General features: G+C 32.6%; 1 protein-coding gene across 3 annotated transcripts in view; it reads right to left on the minus strand.

Moving 5' to 3' along the window:
* Positions 1-11951: 11951 nt before the first annotated feature.
* The window catches only part of LOC143252682 (sodium-dependent phosphate transporter 1-B-like), a 67458-nt gene continuing 57058 nt past the window's right edge, over positions 11952-22351 (minus strand). For all 3 annotated transcript variants that reach the window (XM_076505204.1, XM_076505202.1, XM_076505203.1), the window contains 4 exons: positions 21408-21481; positions 18701-18822; positions 14928-15113; positions 11952-14557 (listed from right to left, as the gene is read on the minus strand). In XM_076505204.1, the coding sequence (XP_076361319.1) occupies positions 14314-14557; positions 14928-15113; positions 18701-18822; positions 21408-21481 (626 nt within the window). In that variant the 3' untranslated portion in view covers positions 11952-14313. The remainder of the gene's footprint in view (positions 14558-14927; positions 15114-18700; positions 18823-21407; positions 21482-22351) is intronic.

Genomic DNA, 22351 nt, shown 5'->3' on the forward strand with positions numbered 1-22351 from the left:
GCTTAAAGACATACCAAACCATTTAATATATTCTTTATTAATCAAATTAGCTGGAAGATGTTTATTTATACAATAAAATGCCACTAAATTTAAGGTTAAAAATAAAAATATAAATATACTTCTAATGTAAGGAAGTAGCTTACAAAAAAGTTGGGCTACTATAATTAAATATGCTAAGTTAACTGTTTTTAATGAGTAATGTATCAGACTATTAGAAATTTTACGAAACATTTACAGAACAACTGATAGGGTATGTAAAACTAAACAAAATGTCTTGAACAGCTTAACATAGTCTTCAAAATTACTTTATTGAAATTGCATCTTGAGTTCAAACTGTGACAGATCTGATGCCTTTACGAACTATTTCAAACTCTGCAACTAACTACATAGCAATAAATATACTTATAATGGTGTATTAGGTATTAGCTCTTTCTAATTTTCTTTTACCCGGACTTCTTTCAAGAAATACTTTAACAACATAATAGCTATGTTAAGGATTTCTAGGAATTTCGACTAAAAAGAGCCAGATGTCTATTGGTTCAGCGATAATTTTTAGGGCTTCTAACGTTAAAACTTTGGGTTCGAACTCCGCAGTGAACAAAGCGAATATAGTCCATTTTATCAAGCATTAATTATTCATTATTTATACTCTTCCAAATTATCCAGAAGAGGGGGAGAGAAAAAATGACGATTTAAAGTTTTTATGTGTTAAGATCTCGATATCTAAACCAACATAGACTTTAACCATTTCATATATTCTTGTAAGTACTTGAGCTTACCTCCTCTAGGATAAGGGACATATAGTATGTCTACAGGGAGTAGTATTTCTGTCCAAACATGAGAATGTTAACTCTGTCACTATGGGTAGGTCAAAGTGCATGTGTCTTACCTTTCACACAGTTACATCCAAAATTTATTTAAGCAACTTTATTATCAATGCATATAAATAAATTCGTCATTAAAATGTATTTGATAATTCAAATTTCAATTTTATATAATTTTTAATTTCTTAATTTTATATAGAAGTGTTTAAAAATCACCAATTGTCCGTTGTATGAGAGTATTAACATATGTTTTCTAAATCTTCCCTTCTCTAATTTATCTACAATACTTATCTGAAGTACATAATTTAATGTAAACTACTCATTATAATACACATGTTGAATGTTAAAAATGATAACCACTAAGTTATCAAGACAAAGGATAATATTACGTATTGATTTATAGTGAATGACACACTAAAATATTAGAATAATAATTGTTATAATATCTAAATGAAAATGTCAAATATTGTTTACTAGTTCGATTATACTTGTATGTAGAAGGTCATAAATACCAGGTTATCGAATCAAAAGGTGAACTAATTTATTTATAGGACAAAACTTAATGTGTAAGATAGAAAGGCGACCTAAGCAGTAACTTAACCAGTTTCATAATTAAATCTGACAACTAATAGATCCCCCACATTTCAACTGACAGTTCTCCTCCATGCCGTAAAGGGCTCAAGCTTTAGACAATCTTTGACTTGGATCTGGCAGAGTCCATTCAGACAAGTGCTGAAAGTGTTGGCCAATAATCCAAGGTAATTGATGGCATTGTCGGAATCTTGAATGTGACTGCAATGCAACACTCTTTGGCTAGTGTAGGTAGGTGTCACAATATCAACTTTAATAGAAGTCAATGGTCTTGCTAGCCTGATGATGCTGCTGTCCATTAAAGGTGCACTTGATGATCTTACAGTTTTCTGAAATATTCTTTCGCTCTTACTTGACTGAGCTCAGTAATTTTCCTGTCAGCTTAGTGTATGTCAGATGTTGTATGCAGTTTGGACATTAATGTTAATGACAATTCAAAAGGAGCTGTGGTTTCTTTAAAACTTTAAAGCCAGCTCATTTGAGTTTTCAGTCAAATCCAATATATCTCTAAAATCTGTCAATAACTCCGCTTCTGCTACTGATTTTTGCTTCTGCTGGTCTGAATCTTAAATTTGCTACTTGAGTCTTAAGAACAACTAGTAAACCAAATTGTCTCCCAAGTTTCTAAAACTATCTTTTCATTTTGTTAATGAGAGTGTTTGTTTATCAAGCTAAGAAATAAATGTATAATTGATTAGTTGTAAGGACAAGATAAGACAATCAGAAAGGTAAAAAAATTGATATTTTATAGAGAAAATCAGAATTGAGACGCATGACAACCAGATTTTGATTGTCAAAGTTTCAGCTAAAAATGTAACTTTTGTATTTGTAACTGCTCAATTATTACATCTATCATATGGCCGAAAACGATTTTGGTTTGGTTGTTGTCAAGTGCAAAGCTACACAATAAGCTATCTATGTTCTACCCGACAGAGATATTCAAACCCAATTTTTAACATCATAACCTTGCAGATTTACTGACGAATAACATGGGCAAACTGCTTCTGTATATGAAGTATAACAACTATTACTCTGTTCAAGAGCCGTACTACAGGCTTACATTTGCTCACTTGTATATTGCCTTGAAACAATGAATCCCTTGCACCTGTTTTGTACCCGTCTCTGAATCTCTATTAAGTCTCATACGCAACGAAACTCAACCGTGGTGTCCACTGTTATTGTTTCCATAATGCCAACTATCACAGCTGTCTTTAACTTTTAACATTCCACCCACAATCATTTGGTTGTTGCACAAATAAAGTCAAGGAAAATTGGTAATACTGTAAATACTGTGTGATACATAAGTAACTAAAACAGGCTAGTTTCTATATAAGTGCTAACCTTTAACTTTTTGCCATAAGAATTCATCAGCACTGACATCTCACTTCCATTCGTCTTCTTTCAGTTTATAACAGGTGACTTCAAAGCAATGCTATTTTGGTATTATTTTCCTTCTCTACCTGTACACTCATGGTCCACACTAGCATAAATTTAAAAATGTATGTCGTCGTGAAACAAATACTTAAAAAATGTTCAGTAAATTGTATGCTTACAAAATTTTTAATCTAGTAGCAAAACTTAAATTCGCTGTGAATTATAAGCCATCGTTTGTAGGTTTCACTCTTCATGGATAATTTCACCCATCATGAGTAATTCAGTTCTACACAATTACAACTACATTTCACTACTATTACCAAGTGAGTTCATCAGTTGCTCTTCCCTTCAAAGTAAATCTGCTACCCATCAAATATTTAATGTTAACACTGAAAACACTCTATCTTTGCCTTTAAAAACTATCAAGTTCACCATATCTTCAAAAAATATCTCACATATCAGTAACTGAGTTTATCTCATATCTCATTGACTTAACATTCAAATCAAATCCTTATCTTCATGTATATGTTATTTGGCAGTTGTGTTCTCTTTGAGAGTGCTCTATTCATGTCATAAAACGCTTATGAATGACTTTATGTTACATACATGTTTGTATGTAACCTATTTACTGTTTTACATTTATCTTAATACCTGCAGTTGTTTCAGTTTGATGATGTTCTCTAAATTTGCAGAAGTTTCTCGGGAGCAAGAATCAACAATATATGATTGACAAAAATACTGACGTCTTTTCAAACATTATTGAACCTTTAAGAATATAGCGTGAGTATTTTAAAGCAAGCCATCACAAGATGCCAAGACATTTATATATTGTTATGTCAGCTACAGTCGGCATACAATAAGCCTTGGGGCTATAATTGTGATTAACACTTATTAATCAGAAAACTATAGAACTCGACCAGGAATGTTTATAAATGTTGAACATTACAATTCGTTCAACTTTAAAGAATTAACTTCTGACGTTAGTATTTTTACGATGACATTATCCCGGCATGGCAAGGTAGTAAAGGCACTCGACTCGTAATCTGAGGGTCGCGGGTTTGAATCCCCGTCACCACAAACATGTTCGCTCTTTCAGCCGTGGGGGCGTTATAATGTGACAGTCAATTCCACTATTCGTTGGTAAAAGAGTAGCCCAAGAGTTGGCGGTGGGTGGTGATGACTAGCTGCCTTCCCTCTAGTCTTACACTGCTAAATTAGAGACGACTAGCACAGATAGCCATCGAGTAGCTTTGCGCGAAATTCAAAACACAACAAACAAAACGAAGACATTAAATATCTTTGTTGGTGAAAAGTTAGCTTGTAAACTGCGTTAGGCCAAACAAGAATAGAGCTAGCTAACATTCCAGTCATGTGAAGTATATTTTGTATCAACATAAAAGTAATTTGTGCCTCGTGGACCTGGGCTATTAATGAAATATTAACTTCTAGACTGGATAAAGAACTGAATATTGTTTGTGAGTTTATAAAATTTTTGTATATAAATAATTATTTGTTTTAACTATTTGTAATAATCATTATTATAAATAGTATTTTTTATGTATCAAACTATATTTGTGTAAGAAAGAAGATTGTGTTTGTCAATCTTGTTGGAAAAATGTAAATTAATGCACATCGAAATTCAATTAACTTCTAAATTAAAATTAAAATTCCCGGCTATTTGACATCATAATACCTAACAGAGATTCGTTAGAGATATAATATATAATAAATGTATTCCACTACATGCATTCTGCTATTATACATATTGTTTTGTTTTGAATGTCGCGCAAAGTTACTCCAGGGCTATCCCCGCTAGCCATCCCTAATTTAGCAGTAAAAGGGCGAGCATGTTTATTACGACCGGGATTCGAATCCCCGAACCGTCAGATTACGAGTCGAACGCCTTGACACGCTTGGCCATGCCGAGCCCAATTTTATATATAAATATATATATACTAAAAGCACTAAACAAATGCCCCCTACTGGTATAGCGGTAAGGCTTCTTGTTTACAATGCTAAAATCATGGGTTTGATTCCCTTCGGTGGAAACAACAGATAACCCGTATAGATTTGGTATAAGAAAACATACACTTATCAAAACGCATCCGATTCACATGATAAGCAAGTCTACCTTCCTCTGCTAACCTACTGCCATCTATGATATAAGAAACTCAACTCAACTTGCTCCCTAGTTTCTTGAATTTGTTTGTTTGTTTGTTTTGGAATTTCGCACAAAGCTACTCGAGGGCTATCTGTGCTAGCCGTCCCTAATTTAGCAGTGTAAGACTAGAGGGAAGGCAGCTAGTCATCACCACCCACCGCCAACTCTTGGGCTACTCTTTTACCAACGAAAAGTGGGATTGACCGTCACATTATAACGCCCCCACGGCTAAAAGGGGCGAGCATGTTTAGCGCGACGCAGGCGCGAACTCGCGACCCTCGGATTACGAGTCGCGCGCCTTACGCGCTTGGCCATAGTTTCTTGAAGTAAATAATTATCAGTAGAATTGTGTGTGTGTTTTTCTTATAGCAAAGTCACATTGGCCTATCTGCTGAAATCAGTAAAATTCAGCCAAACTAAACCTTTTAACTTAAAATTATTCCATCCATGACTAATAGGATTAAATTTTTCCGTCACAGTAAAACATATCAAATCAAACTCAGACTAACTTAAGCGAAATGCCTCTTTATGCCACTGTGGGCACAGTGGTATATTTGAGAACTTATAACGGTGGAAACCTGGTTTCGATACCCGTGATGGGCAGAGCACAAATAGCCCATTTGTGTAGTTCTGTGCATAACTTCAAACGAATAAACGTTTTTACTGGCCTATCCAGCACCCAACACCAGTAGTTTAAATATTATGATTTCACTCACCACAGTTTACATCACAGCAAAATGAATGGAAGCAAATTCAAAGAACTGAGAATCTTTTAATATAAATTCAAAACAATTTAGTTCATCTTCTCTGTTAACTTAGAACACAACACTATCCACTCTATCCAGAAATTCCACTACCACTTAGCTAGATAGCGAGTAATTGTTGCGAAATGTTGAATGAACTGATTTATAGGTTGGAAAGTAAGATTCACAATGCACTTTCACTTGAGTTTTTGAACTCCTAGCAATAATTCTCAGTCATAAACACTGTTTCTTAAGAAGTATCAACTTAATCTGTGAACAGTATTTAGAACAGACATCCGAGGGGTTATAATTTACTTCTTCACATCGTTTCATCTCTAAAAAGAAATATTGTACATGATTATGTCTCAGTTTTGGAGACTAAACCAGAAATGAATCTGTTATCCCACACAACTTCATAAAAACTATTGGTTTTACTGATCATTTCATTTAAAAACATTAGCTAATCTAATGTGTTTAAACTGAACATACATAATCTGCTATCTTACAAATATATTTCACTGAAACTCTGTTTGACAGCTTGGAAAGTAGGTTTTTAAACACCTTTTCATCCTGGTTAATCTTGGAACCAAGTAATAATTACACGATCTGGTACATTCAATTCACTATGAAACACAACTTGATGACTTGAAAAATGACAGTGGCATATAGTATCTGAGTTTATGTTTCACTTAAAGTAATTCAAGATAACTCTGACTGATTAGAACAGGATTCACAACATTCCAGCAAATAACCCCTTTTGTATCCAGAATCGCTGTTGAGTACATCAATCACTCTCATCTATCATTAGTTACTACCTTTCGGTCGTTGGTCTCAGAATCAAGCGGCTGTTGTAACTGCTGATTTTGTAGTTAACAACAGTCAAATCAATCAGGAGATTATGTTCAACTTGTTGATTAATCATTAATACTGTCTCACACGTCCTGTATGGTTACTTTCTTATCTGATTCATCCTGGACAATCAAATAGCATCTCTTCAACTAATGGTGGTGTTTTTTAGCTTTTGACATATGAATTTGTAAGTGATAGTCAATGCAAACGTAAGCCACTCCAGATATTTTGAAAACACTATCACACTATTGTTTGAGGGGCAGACAATACATCACATTCAAAAGGAACTTTAGTTCTTGATCAAATATAAGTATTTATGGCAAATAAAAAATTGACTTTCCATTGAACTATTCACTATCATAATATTTGGAAAGTGTTTATTCCATTTGATTTGGTTGAGACTAACCAACTTCACAAGAATTTACTTGATACTTTGTGGATTATATATTATGCCAAACAATCAGACTGATGGTGTCAAGAAAAAATAAATATCTTCAACACATCAACACTGTCCATAACTCAGAAAACAACAATCTGTTGAAATTAATCCTCTATACTGTATTGATTGGGAGGGTGCTTTCTAAATAATTCTATTAACTTTTCATACAACACGTCAGTGGGTGACTATATTAATGTATCAGCCAATGGATACTTTGTGAGATAATTAATAATTACCAACACATACAAGTCACCTTATTCAGTAGGGGAGATGTACGATAAGCTACGTCTATGGCTGTTTTCTGTAACAGTAAACTGACAATTCCCTACCAGCGTTTACCCTGTTTTGAACAAAGTTTCATTTTGGCAGTACACACCATACAATATTTGCACTATTGTGAACACGATTATGTAAATGTAGCCAAAAATATTGCTTTCATGTGTTAGCACACGTGCATGTAAAATCTTGGTGGCCTACTATCTAATAGCCTTGTGGACCACTAGCAGCAGCAAAGGTTTAGAGCTACATTTGGGTGACTTATAACAATAGTACAGCAACGTTTCTACACTTGTTGCCGTTTGCAAAAGTGTTACCTATGTCTGTGCTCTATTACTCAATACGTGCTAGTCATGCTTCACCTTGGTGCATCGTAAAAGGTTCCCACACCACATCTGGTTCTTTCAATTGCTTTTTCCAAAGCTCCCAAAGTACTAATTTTGACATTAAACTATTATTACTGGAAGCTCCAACTGTGGCTTTAATTCCCACATGGTGTCCATGATAATGAAATTCATTTAATAGACATGTTTTCTCAACATTTCTATGTTGCCACTCTAGCTGAAGATATAAAACAATGTTTTACTATTGTTGTTTCCTATCTAATATGCATCCACACTCAAATTTTAAAGTTCACGAGCCAGTTCATCAGTGCATGATCAACCTGAATTGTAAACATTTTAACACACAAATAGTGGCTGTATTGTTTGTAACGGGTTTACTATGACATATTTATTTTGATGTTGATGTTTGCTTCAGTTAAATATATATTCAGAAATGCATGCAACTCATATTGTTAAATACATATTGAGGTATTCCTGCCTATCCAATAAAGTTGTAGAAGATTCTTGACTGTAAGAATCAACAATGTACTATATGTAAATACTAATGATTGTCAGTGTTGTTGCCTTAGCCGAAATTTTCAGAAATTCTCCTCTCAAGCTTATAAAAAGTAACCAACACAACACAAGAAGATAATATATATTGTTTGTTTGCTACAGTTGGTATAATACAAACCTTGAAAGCTATAACTGTGGTTAATACTCAACTAATTGAGAAACTACAAATATTTGACCAGGAACAATTTTATATATATCGAGCATTACAAACCGTTTAACTTCAGCGGATTACCATCAAAAGTTAGTATTTTCATGAAGACATTGTATGACTTTAACTGTGAAAAACTCGCATGTAATCAGCAAAGAGCTAACCAGCTCCTCGTTAAGTGAATTGTGTTTATATCAACTAGAAATTAATTCGCTCATAGTGAACCCTTGATAGGTTATTAAGGAACTTCCAGATCAGATAGAAGACTCAATATTGTTTGTAAATTTGTAAAACTTTTTGTATATAAATCATTATTTGTAATAACTGTTATTGTAAATTGTATTACTGTTTGTATATTAAAATATATTTGTGTGTATCAATCTTGTTAGCAAATATCATAAATTTACTACAACTCTACATTTAATTAACTTCTAAATTTAAGTTACAACTTTAACTCGGTTTCAGGCTTTGAAATCCTAATACGTAATATAGTAAACTAGAGGATCGTCCAAGATAAATTATAATAAATAATATGTTTGATTAATTTTTATAACTTCAGGTAATACTTCATGCAGTACAAACATCCTATATCTTCAATAACGCTGCTCCAATTTTTGCAGAAACTGACAATCTCGTCATGTATGCCGACACTGGAGCTTCAAGTAAAACGTGATTTATTGACTTAAATGTTAAGTCACATTTTCCACTTCACCTAAAATGCCCGCTAACTCTGCTAAGAACAAACAGCAGTGTGGCAATTTTAGAAATGTTGTCCACAAAACATTAGCAATGTAACAATAAATCAAGAAAATTGTGGATCTCTTGCTTGGTTATTGTTTGAGTATAGTCTCACGCTACTAATGTAACCTTTACAGGGTCCGCAGATACTTCATTTCGACTCAAAATATGACTCAGATACAATGTATTAATATATAAATCCACACTTATTCGTTTCACTTCCGAGCCTGTCTCTCTTACCTGCTGATTAAGAGGGGCATTAAACAGGCCTAATGGCATGATGCTGAACTCATACAAACCATTTCAACTTTTAAAAGTAGTATTATGTTTACTCTTATCAACAATTTCAACTTTCCAATGTTCAGAAGTCAAGTATAAAGTGTTGAATCATTTGACACCTTCCAACACATCGCATATGTATATGCGACTAGAAAGGAATCAACTTGCATCAATGTATTCATTTACCTAAAATCGACACAAAACTTAAATGTATCCTTCTATTTTACAATTACTCTTGGAAATGACCATGCAATTTCTGAAAATTGTATGATTATGTCTTTTAACACCTGCCGTATTTCAGCATTGGTCGCATACTTAGTGTTTGAGGAAAGTTTGCACAACAGTTGTTTCGTCAGATGCGTATTGCTTATACGTTTGTAGTGTCAAGTTACTGTTGTCCGATGCAATTGATCATCTGTTTCCACGAATACATTGGTATATTCAATCAATAAATTATTGAAATCCTGCTGCTGTGCAAAATCTAGATTGCTTTGATACACATCAGCTAGTTCTCACAGCTGTGTATTTATTCTTAAGTATGGTATGTTCAAAAGCAAACCTAGCTTTATCTCTAATATTAGATATTTTTACTTACTATGTCAATGACCATTCCAATAGAAAGCTGTAGAATCAGATGTTTGTAATTACAAAGTAAAACCATATGAATATAATTTATTAGACATACAAATATTTGAGTTAATGTCACCCCTTTTCCAAACAAGAAATGGTGCATTTTATGCTTTGGTTTCTTCACTGTATTACGTGATGGCAATGTATTAGACAGCATCTGTAAATCACTACGTAACTCTATTTATTTATATGAAAGTACTGTGATTTTACCAAACCTAGTTAACAATGAAAGACTTTCATGTAGAAAAAAACAATTTGCCTGTTTCAAAAACAAAATGACTAATAATTTCCACAGTATATTTTTCCTTATAATCCTAATACACATTCAAAAACAAAATTAACCATCTCAATCCTATGTGCGAATTATTAAAATATAGTTAGAACACAAATCTGTCGGAACAAAATTATTGTTAACTGCCCAGAATGGTAGCTTCAGCGAGAATGTCTGATAAATTAATAGGTTGGCCAGTGTTCTAGTAACTCCAGTATCAACCAGAAGCTCACTCTGGAAACATAAAAATATCCCCCAAACCCTTTAGAATTTAGCTCACCACCAAACTCATTGATGTATGCAGATAGTAAACTACCTCAAGTTGGAAGCCAGACCCTACTTGAGTTCTGTTACTTTTCTGGAGGCAAACCGCCATCGGTCATAGCTTGATGATGACCCTCCATACTTGTTGAGCAACAAGACAAAATGAAGACTTTTGCCTACGATGTGAACAATTCATTTAAAAGTGATCTTTCAGCCCACAACCAAAGCATGGGCTTTGGTTTGCTCTTTCAGAGAAACATCTTCATAGAGGCATTATAAGTATTGGTTATGACATAACTATTATGGGAAGGCAGGGAAAGTTCTGCCCATTCATTCTGCTTAATTACATTAGGCTGAATCACAGTACCACAATATGTTGGCAAACGATTCAATATAAATGTAGTAATTTCTTGATACGATGAATGCGCTGTCAATGAAATGGTCACAGTAGCTGCTGTTACATACCTTTTCCTCTCATAAGACTTTTCAAAGTTGCAACCTCAAACTTAGTCACAATATACTTCTTTCACTGGATATAAAATTTCTTTCACACTCAGGTGATACTGTGTGTGTGTGTTTTTCTTATAGCAAAGCCACAAAGGCCTATCTGCTCAGCCCACCGAGGGGAATCGAACCCCTGATTTTAGCGTTGTAACAGGTGATACTGTATCACCTCAGTTAGTAGCCGTGAATAATGTAAAACACAATACTCGTATTAACTTTATTTTATTATTTAATTATGATATATTGATCTTATAATTTATTCTGAATTGATTTTCTATCCCGATTTTCTTTTCTATGTCACATGATTTTATGATGTTTTGAGAATTTATTATATTTTAATTAATTTGAGTTGTACTTCTGGGAGTAAACTCCGATTTTCAAATATTAGCTTTTTGAGTTGTATTACGATTTTTATTTGATTTTATTGACCTTAACTGGTAGCTATTTTTTGTGCTTCCCTTGGTAGTTTTACATATCATGTTTGGGAAGATGATTACAGTATATTGAGTCCTGTAACTACCTATATACTTCCATCAATAATGTTTAGTTTTAACGTTTGGGTCCGAGAGACCTAGAGAAGTTGTCATAGTTGAAATATATTCTAATATCACCATTTTAGTTTAGAATGTATCATCAGTAAAGTAAATCAATATTCTTAATTTTGTGCAGCCCTTCTGCATGTAAATGGGTTATTTTTGTTAAGCAGATGTCATAAGGTTACAAATATGTGCTAAATGTTAACCCCTTTACTTTCAGGTTTCTTCTTTGGAACAGTTCTGAATTTGCATTTTGCGATTACATACTTCATTTGATATCAGCTACCTATATACTACATGTAGATAAACCAGTGACAACGGAGTACACACACATATTAAAAACCGAACCCGGAGTAAAAATATTTCGTGGGGCGACCTTTCAAGTAAACGCTAGTTTAATAGAAAACAGACCTTTTGTTACTTCAGTTTTATTAGTTCGTTTATTTATCTTACATAGATATACATACATAATGTTCGCCAATTGTGTTTTGGCTACTTAACGATGCCTAAGTATCTCATAAATGTTTTACTAGATAATACTGACACGTCCATTCCAGAAAGTAAAGCAATACGTTTGTAAATTTAATTTAAAAGTATTCATCGAGTTTTGCCCTTACCTACATTCATGAATGGGTACAATTTTTTTTTTACAAAGTTGTCATGGAGCATAGAGAGAAAAATTATATTTATCCATTGTTCACTTGTTTGAGTTTTGACTCAAAGGCATACGAGACTATGTGCGCTCTGTACACCACGTGGAATCGGGCCCTGGATATTAGTTGAAAGTCCATAAACTTACTATCGACCCATTGGTGTAATTCAAAGAGGGAGTTATTCAATGATACAAAAGTGAGGCTTGGATATGCTTAAAGTTTGAGTCTTTTATTTGTATTAGAATATGTATTTATTATTCAGTTAGTTGCTTCTTCTAGGAATGCATTTTTATTAGTTTTAGTATTAGGCTTAAAAGAACCAGTTATTAATTATATTTATTTCCCTAAACAAATAAAAAACAGAAAGGTATTATTCATTCAAACTGATGGTATTGTTTATGAATAAAAAACAGTAACTCCAAAATTTCAGTTTGTAAATATAAGAAATATTTATTCATTCTCTAATTTATCAATTATTGTCAGTTTTTTCTAGTTTCTACTCTCACCACCAAGTTTATTACGTTTTTTAGAATTACTAATATACTTAAAATTGTTCAATTTCAACCCATAAAATTTAAATAAAGGTATTACATGTAATTAATATCGAATGTTCGTATTTACACTACATAGTTTGAAACAACGACAATTTTATATGTGAATGACAATGAAAAAATCTGTCAGCGTAAGATTTTCAATTAAATGTGTTTTTACCTTTTCTTGATATTTGAGGAAACTGAATATAGTTATTACATGTGTATTTGAAATTTCTGTATTAACTATGAACAAACATTAAGTACATAATTTGACTGTGGTTATGACGTTGAATACTATGAGGCTTGAACTTCTTGCACTATTACTTATTATTATATATGGTCCATGTGACAAGTTCTATAGGTTAAAAAAAAATATTCAGTGCTGTTAAATTTTCATCTACATTTAAACATCCTTAAAAATTTGACACCACTAAGTTACTTAACAAAAAAACATTTGAGAATATCATCCACATTACTGTGTCTACTGTTGCTTTTAACAAATTATAATTATTATACAATTAACAAATATAATTTTTTCTCTTTGTTACACAGTAAAATACATGTACAGGTGCACTTGAAAGCCCATTAGACAAAAAGTAAAATTAACAAAATCACTAAAAACTAACTTCAGACAATCGTGTATATTTATATATATAGTTATCAATTTCACACGTTGATTACTTGACCTAAACAGAAAAAAAGATCATAAAATATTAGCACATTCATTCACTCTTTCACACTGAACTGTGCAAATTTAATGATAGTCATACACCTGTATTTACATCAATAAGTTTTCCACACATTTGAAAAGTTTTAATCTGAATAAAGTACTTGTAGTAATTCATATCATTGGTATAAATACATAACTTTAATTTTTTATTGGCTCCATGTCAAGAAACCCTATAATGCTTTTCTTTAATATCAAGTAAGATTATTATAACTTTCAACAGATAAATGCTTTTTGACTAGCTGATTGCCATTTCATCTCTTGTATAAACTTTGATACTAAGGATACTTTAACTCATATAACATCTATCTTAACTACAACAGCAAACTTTTACATTCTTTTTTAATTTTTCTTATACATCAGATATGAATTTTTCGGTAATAGTAGAGGTGTCTGAAATGCTAACCAGTAAGCAGTAGTACTTTACATAAAATCATCTGTGATTGACTTTTCAAGTAAGATATAAAATATTCATATTACTCTTATTTTATATCTTACTTGAAAAGTCAATCACTGACTGAAAGTAAAATGTGTAGCTCCAAGATTTGCAGTAACTCTTTTGAAGGTTTTCTTCTGTACAAAATCACAATTATAATTCTAATGGGAAGAAATGTTATTATACCTTAAAGCTTGATTTCAGTGCCACACTTTCATAGAAATCACTCATTTGTAGGAACAGATTTCCTCTGCTGGCTAAATAATTTTTAAACACATTTCTAAGTCTGTAGTCTGTAAAATAGTTATTATCAAATGTTTCATACAACAACTACTATGTACAGATTCTTTATAATCAATATCAGTATTTTTTTAAGAATGTAATGTCTTTATGTTATCCTGATAAACACATACACACTAACATATGTGCCCTAAAGAATCACACAATTTTAAGGCCATAAAAAATAGCCATGAACATAGCTGAAAGACCGCCAGTCAGTGGAAGGGTGAGGACCCAGGCAAGGACAATGTTTCGAAACAGGCTCCAGTCCACTCCTGTCCGTGTGCGAACCCAGCCTACAAATACCACTGAACCAACTTTACAGTGTGTGGTGCTAATTGGAACACCAACCTTGGATGCCAGGAGAACTGTTGATGCTGCTCCAATTTCAATAGTGAAACCACTACAAGGATAAACATAATTCTACTAAAATATTAAGAACCTGCAATGATTCAGGTGTGGGTAAAATGGTAAACTTGTTTTCAGTCTAACATGAAATTAAAACACAGTGTTAGATATTTCTGTCATATTGGTTTCATATAATTACTCATACTGATAACTTTCCTTGAGCCTGGTAAAACAAATATTTGTTCAATAATTTACAATGAATATACCTTTTTCATTATTGTAGTATATTGATAATCACTTGTAAATATTTATACTACACATTTATTTTAATGAAACATTACAAATAATCTCAATAATGGTAGCTACAGCCATATGGCACATCCACTGAAAATAGCCATCTTAAATAAAGTCTCCCTTGTACTTACCTTGAAGGAGTAATTTTAGTAAGATCTTCTCCTAAGGTTTTAATAACTCTTCTGCCCCATACCCATAAACCTATACATATGCCAAATGCACCATACAAAAGTATATAGATTGGGGTTTGTTCTTTTTGTAACACATCTCCTGCCTGAAAAACCAGCCAAACAGCCACTAAAGGGCCTATTGCATTGCTAGAAGTACAAAATATAGGAAGAATTAATTTAATCAACAGATAAATTTTAATAATTTTATTTTGTGAAATTTTAAAGCATGTTATTCATTGAATTTATATCACCATATAATGCCAATACAAATATAAATATTATTACAATGAAACATAAAAAACACAAGTATGCCTTTTAGTAGTTCTACAATTTTTATTACTACTGTCTCGTATATTAAATGTCAAAACACTTGAAGGAAGACAGTCACATTACATAGATGTCAACATTTTTGTCAGATTTTCTCTTTAGGAAAGCACTGTTCCATGAATATAGTACAATACATACTTGAGAAATCAGTTCTTTTTTTTTAATTATATCATATAATTTGTGTTTTCACATTCTTTTCTGTAGTGGGTTTTATTTGTTTTTGTTTGAGAAATACAAGAAATCTTTCAAATTATGAGGAGTGATTAAAAGTGTCTTCTTGTCATTCAGTTTTTTAAACTCTCAGAACCAATTTTTGAAGTGTTTTCATAATTGATTTAGAGATGATATTACAATGGCAGATCATAAGGGATTAAAAGAAATCAGTGTCTGATTATGACATTCTGAGGCCCTAAGTTATGTTTACGTTAAGTTTTAAAAAGCCCCATATAATAAATTAAAATGTAGTCACTTTTTTCTTTTTCAAGAGATTTAACATATTGTGAGGCCCTAAACTGTAGCTCATGCCATATCCTGCACCAAAAGAGATGATTGATAAGGTAGAAATATATACAATTAGAAATAAGTTAATACTGAATTTAAATAAACAATAGATTATGATATTTTTAAATGAAATAAGGCAGGAAAATGAGCAATAGAAATAAAAAATTCAAGATGTGTACAAGAAGAATTAAAATATTAATAAATAAATAGCAGAAAATGTAAATAACAGCACTGAATCAAGCATGAAACTACACAATAGGCTATGTGTGCTCTGCACACCACAGGTATAGAAACATAGTTTCTAGGGGTCTGAGTCTGCAGACATACACACTGTGCCACTGGGATATGGATTAAGATATAAATTATGTATTTTTAATCACTTGTAATAACATGTTATTAGTACATAACCTTAATCAAATCTGCCACTGAAACGTGTTTACCCTGAAATATTACATCAGAAGTTAACTCACATTTAAAATCTGTTTTTTCACAGGAGCATTCTGTTAACGAGAAGATGTGATTTAACATTACAAGAGTTGCTTGGGATTGTGATGAGGCAGAACAGAAACAGTCTGGTTTATTATTATTATACCAGCAATGTAAAGAATATGGAAGTGCATGAAAATTGTCAGATAAGTTTGTTTGTAGTTAAATGCAAATTTATACAATAGACTATCTGTGGTGTGCCTCCCTCCCCTGCTGGTGAGCTACTAGGAGACATCAAATAAATATTATTACAATAAAAATTAAACCTACAAGAACAGAAAAATTGAAAGTGTATTATAACTACTTCCAATTATATAAATATTAGTGTTCACAACTGTAATATCATGTTTAGTTGAAAACAGTAGTGATGAATATGAATATGTTAATATATATAGATATATTCACATTGTTATAAGCTATTGGGTTGAGGAATAATTCGTGAGCGTTTTTTCAAGTTAACAAAATATATTCATAAATGAAACGCTTTCGCAAAATATTTCATGTCATTTGGTAGATAATTTTTTGCTCTAATAGATGGTGTGTTTGATTTTCATATTCTTTAATTTTTGCTTTCATTTTCAGCTCATTAAATGGAATGTCAAGTGGACAAAATCGAGCATTTTCGACACCATCTGCTTTTCGCATTTAATTTCTTGCAATTTCGTTTAAAACAATGCATACTATATACCTAGGTATTACATGAAATAAAGTATCATAATAAATGTTTTGGGTGTAATGTGTTCATGCATTGAAGTATTGTATAGTCTTGCATGTAATGCTTGAATGAAATTATTTAAAAACGCTCACGAATTATTCCTCAACCTAATATATTTTCGATGTTGTAATTTGTTTGTTCGCTAGAGGCGCATGACATTAACATTAAATAACTAATCCTAGAATACCTAGTATGTTCGTGAATATTAATGATCGGGAGATTTTATGAAGTATTGCGAAACAAGGCAACATTATAAATATGAGAAATAGTGAAGCGTTGAAACAGTTTTCAGTTAGAAGAGTCTCAGTCATTCACTGAAGCGTTTAGTTACAGTGAAACATCTAGATTAGTATTAACTATTAAGTATTGTGTATATTTCCTTAGTCAATGTATTAGTTGTGTAATCGTGCAAGTAAGTATATTTATACGCTAGTCGTGTATCATTAATGAATAAATATATGTTGAATTTGAAAATGAAAACGTTATTTGTGAACTTTAGCCTTAAAGGTACAACTGTCTACAAGTAGTAGTAGTCTGTACGTTAAGGAAGGAATAAACTAATTTCACATTATTTTTGATCAAATAACTTGAAAGAACTAGCCAAACAACAGAATATCTTCCAACAATATATACTTAAATATATACCCTTTAAGCGGAATTCCAACACACAAAGCACAAGAACATAACTGATTTCGGATATTTGGACTACTATTGAAAGTAATTGGATAAAAACCAATCTAAACTAGACAATTATATTAGTAAGAAATTCGCTTTAATTAAAATGAAGTTCTTTAAAGTCTTTCACTTTGGAATAAAATGAGAGAAACTAGATAATAGTTAAACCTTTAATTCGAAACCATGCGATTAATAAGCAACATAACAGCGAAATGACGTGACTGTAAGCAGAAATGAAATTTGAAAAAAAAATTATATTAATACTTTTCCTGAGTTGGATATATTCTTTCAGTTAATACAAAACTTGCACTTTTTTATTTTCGTGGCAGATTTTAAAATTCGATAAAGTTCGTTTTATGAATGATTATACATGCTACCTGTTGCGTCAGCTCTGAATAGGTTAGGCCCGGCATGGCCAGGTGAGTTAAGTGGGAGCGTTATAATTCACAGTCAATCCCACTATTCGTTGGTAAAAGAGTAGCCCAAGAGTTGGCGGTGGGTGATGATGACTAGTTGCCTTCCCTCTAGTCTTACACTTCTAAATTAGAAACGGCTAGCGCAGATAGCCCTCGAGTAGCTTTGCGCGAAATTTTAAAAACAAACAAACTAAACAGGTTCTTGAAATATATTCTGGTTGACAAAATGAAACGTGTAGTTAAAATAACAGGACAAAATTTAACTTCTATTAAGTCCACCCAGCTTAGCCTAAACATGTCCAAATAGGAAACAAATGTAAAATCGTATATCTCAGGATAGCTGGTATGGGTATTAACACTTTTACTAATAAAACAAAGAACAACGTTTCGACCTTCTCAGGTCATCTTCCTCTTTGTTAACCTGAAGAGGACCTAAATAAGTTAAAACGTTGTTCTCTGCTTTATTAGTAAAAAATGTTAATACCCATACAGCCGTCCTGATATATACACGAAGTCTAAAATCGTATGAGAAACATTACCTTATATTTTCATTGTTATAAAAATAGCTAAATATATTTTTATGTCCGTAAATAAATTAGACGTAAATACAATACCTGACGTCATTTCCCCCATGCGCAAATGCACCAAATATAGCAGTTAATATCTGCAGGAACGAAAAGAGCTGGCGAGTTTCTGGCTTGTCATCATGACTGTCCTCCGCTGAATCACCTGATTCCTATTTAGTTTGACGGGGAAGAGTACAATTAGACACAAAGCTTTTAAAACGAAACCAACCAGGCTGTCGGACCCTTTGTACATAGTTTGCTTTAATATTTTGCACAAAAAAGGAAATGTGGTCGCAATGAGCATTGTGAATTGGATTCTATTTTTCCGGCTTTAGTTATCTTTGTGTCTGAATTTTAGTAGCAAAGTCTAAATCTTAAGCCTTAACCTTTTCACCCTAAACATTAACTTTTGACTTTGTCTTCGAGCTTAGAAAAAGTGCAAAACCCAATCGTTGCGCATAGTTTAGCATATTATCTCAAAGTTGTTGTGTTTTTTGGTTGTTGTTTTTTAATGGCACAGTGAATATACTGACAATTCGTAAGTTCAAGGAAGACTGGGTGGTTGGTAAGTTAATTAAATCTATGTACAGATAATATTTTATCGCTTCTGGGAGGGTTGCAATCATCCTAAACCTCGACTCGCAAACCTATTGATCAAGGTTCTGATTATATCATCGAACCTGCTCTCCATTTCACCCATGGGAGTGTTACAATGTAACGGTCAATTCTACTATTGGATTAGAGTAGCTCATGAAGAAACAATTAACAGCATGAACTTCATACATATATTTTAAATCCTGTATAAATATAGTATTACTGTGATGGATAAATAATAGCTTAAAACTTCATACGTATAAAATACACTCCACCATTATAAGAAAGCTTCATGTTGTTTTCAACTTACCCTTATCTGATGAGGAGTGAAACTTTTCGAAATTAGTATAACTCAGTAAAAAGGGGTAAATCGAACGACAGGAAAACTTCGTATCTATTTTTAGTTTTTAAATGTTGGTAATTCAGAAAAATTGTCACACATTCCTCAGATATTATAATATAGGTTTAGTGTAAAAGAACTCAAAATATTGCACAAAGAATGTACAATAAACCACTATATTAAAGCTTAGTGAAAACCTTACGTTTTTGTTGTCTCATACATGATTATAACAAAGCCAACTAGTCCAAATACCACACCTGCCTTACTGACACACTTAGACCTAACTCTTTCAACTTCTGATTTTGTCAACAATTTTCTTAACACCCTTGCACAGTGACAACAGCTCCACGCCCATCACTACGTTTCTTTATCTCTCACACAAGCCATATTTACCATGTCACGTATCAGGTCTTCTATGTCGTTCACCATACCTTTTCCAAAAATTTAACCGAACAAGAGATTATTTCTTTCTTACCAGACGCCTGGCAGGGCCAGATGGTTAAGGCACTCGACTCGCCGTGGGGGCGTTATAAAGTTACGGTCAACCCCACTATTCGTTGGTCGACTCCTAATCCCCGTCACAACAAACGTGCTCGCCCTTTCAACTTTGAGGGCATTATAAAGTGACTGTTAGTTGGCAAAAGAGTAGCCCAAGAGTTGGCGGTGTATAGTTATGACTAGTTGCCTTTCCTCCAGTCTTACACTGTTAAATTAGAGATGGCTAACGCAAATAACCCTCGTGTAACTTAGCCGAAATTAAGAAAAACAAAACAAAAATAAAACAATCATCTTTCACGAAATGTTCTTCCTTCAATAGATTAACTCTTTGACATGTATGAGATGTCTCTTTCAGGGAGTGGTCCAGGATATGTAGTTTCCCCCATGAAGATCCTGCAACGTTATGTTTTTACCTGCATGAAGATTTCATTTTCTAACCTCTTGCTTGCCTTTACAGTTGATTGAATAAAAATTTGAACACTTAACGAACATCATTTCATACAATTCAGTTTCCATTTTGGAATCTATCGCAACAATGTGAAATTCAGACCTTCTCATTCATTGTCCACAATAACTATATTATGAAGTTTTTACCTCAGAGCCGATGAGATGGAGTAACTCTTTGTTTGTTTGCTAGTTAGAATGAAATAACAGAATAAAAGAAATATTTATATTTGCCATTGTACAATGATACTGATATGTGGTGGAGTTTTTCGAAAATGATATAATGCAGTGACAAGTGTTTAATCGAATATCAGATTTATTTTCTTAAAGCAATATAATCACTTGCCTAATATGAAAAGATAGTCAGATCGGGGGAGTGTAGACTTATGAGTTCTGCTACCGCAAATAAATCGCGTTCCACATTTTGAGGCTGAGGGAGCGTTATAAAAATGAGAGTCAAATTTCGCTATTCCGTTATGATAATCCAAGGGTTGGGAATAATTGGTGTTGACTAACTACACTCCCTCTAATCTATCAACTCAAAATCATGGACTCCTAGCGAATTTATTCGGAATGAAAAAATATATAAAACCATAAAAGGTTACGATTTGCATAGTGACATTTTTAACCATTTTCGTAACAACACCTTTTATTGTGATTTGTACTCGAACTCAAAAAAACTCTACATTTTTGTTTTCGTTTTTCATAATTGTAACATAGAAAAAAAAAACAAATGCGTATATACTGTTTCTAAGGAGCGAAGTCTTATGATGTTTATAATCAAAATTCTTGTATTTGTTTGAACGTAAAGGAAAACTATAAGTGTTTTAAATGTTTAGTTAAAAAACCAAAAACACAGAGGAAGGAATGAAAACGTACCACATCCTGTTGTTCAGTTCCATCACTGATTTTTACGTTCATATTTTGAGGTTGACAATTTGATGAGTGATCGTCTACGTGAAAGAAAATATGCTTTAAAAATATAATAAATTATTTTTAATATACTGAAATATTTGAAGCATCAAATTTATTTATTTTTTACTTGAATGATGCGAGATAAAGCGTTAAATTATTTTTCTTACTTGGTTAATGATTCACAAAATAAAAGCATTGAGCACCACAAATTTAAGGTATTGTTTTTGGCTCAAAACTACATAGTAGACTAAATACACTTTATGCATCGTGGGGTATCGAATCACGAACTGTAGTTTGAAAGTCAAGGGGGATAATAACTTTTTATACTCTTAATGGAATAGGTTTAAAACTGTTCCCTTACGTTGACTCCAACAAGTAACTGGATTACTAAGGACCTATATACTTTTCTAGAATGATATTGTGAATGTTATTTTCGTCGAACTTTACAACAAGAAAATGGCAAAATATAAAAGGTAGATCGTGATAAATTAGAAAACTGGCATTGTGAACTGTGTATAACAATGGATTAAACAATTTAACGATATTATTTTTAAAATGCCAAATGAAACGAGTCTGTAGGGCTACTAGATTTCCGAAGTGAAAAACTAGGTTGTTGTTGTTTTTTTTCATACAGAATGACACTGTAACAACCATGGAACAGTTTAAATTATAACAACACACTGGTTTGCATTTGCTAAGGTCTCCCGCTAGTACAGCGGTAAGTCTACGGATTTACAACGCTAAAATCTGCGGCTCTATTCCACTCGGTGGACTCAGCAGATAGCCCGATATGGCTTTGCTATAAGAAAACACATACAAAGACGCACACACACACATTTGTTAGGTAATTTGATGTTTATTGCATCGTGGTTTAAACCACATACAAATACATTCTGTTAAAAGCTCAT

Source organism: Tachypleus tridentatus, chromosome 6 (assembly GCF_004210375.1).
Source record: "Tachypleus tridentatus isolate NWPU-2018 chromosome 6, ASM421037v1, whole genome shotgun sequence".
NCBI classification, from domain to species: domain Eukaryota; kingdom Metazoa; phylum Arthropoda; class Merostomata; order Xiphosura; family Limulidae; genus Tachypleus; species Tachypleus tridentatus.